This window comes from Tuber melanosporum, assembly GCF_000151645.1.
Source record: "Tuber melanosporum whole genome shotgun sequence assembly, scaffold_88, strain Mel28".
Taxonomy (NCBI): domain Eukaryota; kingdom Fungi; phylum Ascomycota; class Pezizomycetes; order Pezizales; family Tuberaceae; genus Tuber; species Tuber melanosporum.
In genome coordinates, this window is record NW_003299137.1 from 462,379 (window position 1) to 466,833 (window position 4,455).

At 48.9% G+C, this 4,455-nt stretch overlaps 2 protein-coding genes; both read left to right on the plus strand.

The window, feature by feature from the left end:
- Positions 1-269: 269 nt before the first annotated feature.
- Positions 270-2,358, plus strand: GSTUM_00011639001 (uncharacterized protein; the record flags this gene model as incomplete). XM_002842035.2 has 4 exons in its annotated part: positions 270-764; positions 829-1,161; positions 1,218-1,354; positions 1,412-2,358. The coding sequence occupies 4 exons, from the start codon at positions 270-272 to the stop codon at positions 2,061-2,063; spliced, it is 1,617 nt and encodes a 538-aa protein (XP_002842081.1). The 3' UTR covers positions 2,064-2,358.
- A 981-nt stretch (positions 2,359-3,339) lies between these two features.
- GSTUM_00011640001 (uncharacterized protein) lies at positions 3,340-4,367 on the plus strand (the record flags this gene model as incomplete). XM_002842036.2 has 1 exon in its annotated part: positions 3,340-4,367. Exon 1 carries the CDS (start codon positions 4,011-4,013, stop codon positions 4,365-4,367), a length of 357 nt encoding a protein of 118 aa, XP_002842082.1. The 5' UTR covers positions 3,340-4,010.
- Between the last annotated feature and the right edge of the window lie 88 nt (positions 4,368-4,455).

The following is a 4,455-nucleotide window of genomic DNA, read 5'->3' on the forward strand; positions in this document are numbered from 1 at the left end:
TCTCGTCCCCCTTCTGCATAAATCCTCGGGCAAGACTTCTTCCACTCCCTCTTTCCTGCATTACCTTCCTCCACCTTCTACTCGTACACTCGCCCGGTCGAGGTTGTTCCTTTGTGATATTTTTTCCGTAAGCGTACACCTCCTGCCCCATAAAATGCTTCTATAATTCTAACAAGTTTTCTCACTTCTAGGTTTATTTCCTGCTTTCCCACCGATCCTAAAAACACACCGCGTTCAGTTCTCTTTTCTCACCCTCCCCATTTCTCACGATGTTCTTGAATCTCCTTGGTCGGGCTGTATATGGCCTCATGCAACATAAACTCTACTCTCTTGCTGGAATCCTCATCTTAACACTTGCTTACTGGACCCACGCCTACCTAACGAGCCCCTTCCGCAAACAAAATATCCCTGGCCCATTTCTGGGCAAGTTCACGAATGCCTATCGCTGGTACTATGTTATGCGCCACACCTGGCACAGGGACTTGATGGACCTGCACAAGAAGTATGGCCCGCTCGTGTGGATTGCACCGAACGATATCTCGGTCTCGGATCCTAGTCTCAGGAATGTGATCTATGGGTTTCAAAATCATAAGAAGGACTTTACGTTCTTCAGGAAGTCGCACTCGTACGAAACTGGGTCTATCAATCAGGATTTTAGTTTTATTTTCGAGCAAGACCCCGAGAAGGCTCGGCTGGGAAAGTATTATATGTCGCATTTTTATTCGGAACAGGGGTTGTTGAATCTTGAGGAGAATTTTGATAAGGTTTCTTTCCCTCCTTCTGATGTTTCAATTGGCTAGGAGTTTTTGTATTGATTTTTGTGGAAAGGCCGTGAATGAGTTGATCGAAGGTCTTGACAAACATCATGCGAGGACCGGGACTCCCTGCAAGATGGTTGACTGGGCGGAGTTCTTCGCTTTGGACTTGGTTGCACAGATTACGGTAGACCGGTCTGCGGGGTTTTGCCTTGCTGGTAAAGATGTCAACAACGCGGCTTATGGAATGAGGGTTATTATCAAAACCGTTGGTGCTCTTATGCCGTTGCCATGGGTGTTGTCGGCTACTTCCCGTGCTATCCGTCAGAATCTTTTACTCAGGTTTTTGATCAATCTTTATCGCAACGTGTTGCTCTTGCCGACATTTACGTTTGATACTGGGATTGTGAGTGCTCCTCATAATCTTGGGTTGAGGGATGATGGCTAACGGTTAGTTAATAGGCGGATCTTAAAACCCTGGGGGAGAAGAATCCCAAACACCTCTTGGCGAAGTTTTACAATGCGCAGAGTAAGATGAGGGAGCACTATCCTCATGGCAACCAAGCGGAAGGCACAACCATTCAAGTCTTCAACTTAATGTATGCAATCCACCCCACTAGACTATTTTTCGCGAGACTAATCATCATCCTCCATAGTGCCGGCGCAGTGGGCGCAGTCCCGCATACCCAGGTAAAACTAATCCACGAACTCACCCTTCACCCTGAGATCCTGCAAAAGGTTCGCGAGGAGCTCGCAACAACAGACAACACGTTTCACCTCGAAGACTTCATCCGCCACAACGGCCGCCAAAACAAGTACCCTATCTTCGAATCCGCTGTGCGCGAGGCTGTACGTCTCTCGCCCGCCGTCGCCTTTTCCCTGTCCCGCAAGGTTCCCCCATCCGGCTGCCAACTCCACCAATACCACATCCCGCCGGGCTACAACGTTGGCATGGCCGCTTACCAGGTCAACTACGATGAGGGCTACTTCGGCCCTGACGTTGCGCAGTTCCGCCCAGAGCGCTGGCTGGAGGACCACCCGACCGAGATGCTCGAAGGTGAAAAGCGTAGTATGAAGAACTACATCGAGGCCGGCTGGCTTAGCTTTGGCTCTGGCGGGAGGGTGTGTATTGGGAGACATCTCGCCATGTTCATGATGATGAAGTTCACTGCTGCTGTAGTTCGCGAGTTTGATATTCGCGTTGTCAAGCAACCGGTGGAGCATCACACGCTTGTTACTGAGATGCTAGGAATGGAGGTTTTGCTTAGCAGGAAGTGTGCCGTCCGAGTTGGTCAGCATGATGGGTAAATAGGGATGTGCGTCTGGCGGATGGATGCAGTAGATAAAAATGAGGGTGATGGTTGATGGCGGTTGATGCATGTTTTTCTTATCGGATTTCGGGACCGCTTTTTTTATATTCCTATGTTTTTGACTAGAGGGTGGGCAACTATGTTCGTTCTTTGCGCTGGGCATGGGGAGTTTTGCTTCTTTTTATTCGACCCATTTACTTGCGTCTCTGTCCTTGAACAGCACTGGAAGAACCGGGTGGGGGGGATTGTACATTCATTTTTTTCTCTTTGAATATATTTTAAATTCCCTTCGACTGCGTCACCTCGCCCCTCGCCCCTCACAAGCGTGATGCCACATCACAACTGAGTCCCAAATCAATCAATCAAAGGCTAGATAGAGACGGACTCGGGTACACGCAGGATACCAAACAAGTAGGGTTCGTCGTGGCGAGGCAAAGCCAAGCGAAGTGGGTAAGTAAGGTAGGTGGGCAAGCAACCCACGAATTAGACGAGTGATATTACGTGATTACAGAATTGCGTCGAATTACCGGTCTTCAAGTGGATGGGAAGGGTTTAGCGCATGTGAGGGGGAGGGCAAACGCAGCGTGGGTTATTATATGTATGATGGATTAGTCATCAAGGAGGGTAAGATTATGCGCGTTTGCCTTGTGATTGGAACAGGCAACCCCGGGAAAATTTTGGGCCGTTGAAACGTGTTGTGTGTGGATTGCGATGCGATGATGGCCTTGCCTACGCGCGATGCGTCAGGATGGTCAGGTTGATTAATTATCCTGCCATGGGTAAGTGCTTGTACTTGTACAAGTACGCCTGGGGTCAGGGATTCTACCACAAGCTGTTCGTTACAGTACGAGTATGGCGTAATAAGAGTGCTGGGATTTGGGGAGTTGATGAGGTGAGCTGGGGCTGGGGGGAATCGTGGGGAAAATATGGGGTTTTTTTCTCTCATTTGGGAGTAGATTACTTGAGGCTTATTTTGGCGTGCAGAGCTGAAAAATTTGGGCGTTGATGTTCTATGTTTGGCTCTTTCTTTCCTCTTTGGTATTTCAGGCCTTGTTCTGCCAGCCAGCCACTGCCAGCCACTTCCGGATTATGCCCCCCCCCCTTCTCTCTCTCTCTCTCTCTTTTTTTTTGCTTGCGATATAGAGAGCTATTCTATCGAATGGGTGTTTAACATGCCTTTTTGGCAAATGGAAAATTTTCATTTCATCTATGGTGCATATAAGTACTCACCCATTGGGGGGTATTTCTGAGAGGGGGTGATGTCCAGGGCTGAAGGGGAAAGAAGAAGTATCTATCATACCATGCACGTTCTGGACGCTTTGCACCATATGGTAGGTAACTGCACGAGCACATACTGATCATTTCATTTTCTTCCTTCCTCGGAGAGATAGACAATAATACTGCTATGGCAGGGTACGGATATGGTGTTTTGACAATTGCAATATTTGTAGTAAGGCATTACTAGTTTTTTGTAACGCTAAACTTTTTTCATATGATACCCCACATTCCTCACGCTGGCTGAAGGTTATAGCTATTTTAATCATTCATATTTATCACGATACCCGCCGAACAGGAGCGTTTCCGGTATTGCACAAAATTGATGCGGTATGCTGCTCAGCTTTCACGGTAAGGGCAGGTCATCACCCGCTGCTGCTGGTAAGGTGTGTCGGGAACATTCAAACCCACCGGATCCCATCGCGGGGAGGGTGGTGGGAGGGGGTATTAATATCGTACCTTCGGACTTGGTCCGACATATCCCGCTTCACTAACTCTCACAGTATTGTACCGTTGGGAGAGCGAGCAAGAAAGAAAGAAATGGGGGGGGGGAGATTCCTGGGGGCTTTTTTTTTTTCCTTTTTATTTTCTTCCTCGTGCTGGGAATATTAGCGCCTCCGGGGACGTTAAGAATCTTAAAAAGGAAACAAGAAGAGAGAGCTCCTTGACAATGGCTTGTCCCATCTACTCTCTTGGAATGTTAGGGGATAGCGGGTATATACATATATACCGTACCCACATAAAAGCCCACTTTCACAGGGCCTTCTTACAGCACGGTATGCCTCATTTGTCTTCGTGTGGAGCGGAACCAGATTCACCGACGCGGGTCCACTGCAGTGGACAAACACAACCTCTGATATGCGTCACAATCACTCACTCGTCTCACCTCTGGCTCGGGAGATTGTGTGGGTTCGTAGACGCCCGGTTGAGGATCGGGTCGGATACCCGAGAAATCGAGGTGGGGGCGAGACGGGGATTGGAGGGGATGGAGTGTCATCTCCCCGACCTCCTCGTGGGTCGATGTTGAACGCTCTTGACGGGTCGGGGTGGGATTCCTATAATATAGGTTTGGGGAACCTGCTGTAAGATTTGGTACCCCCTGTCGGCGGATACGA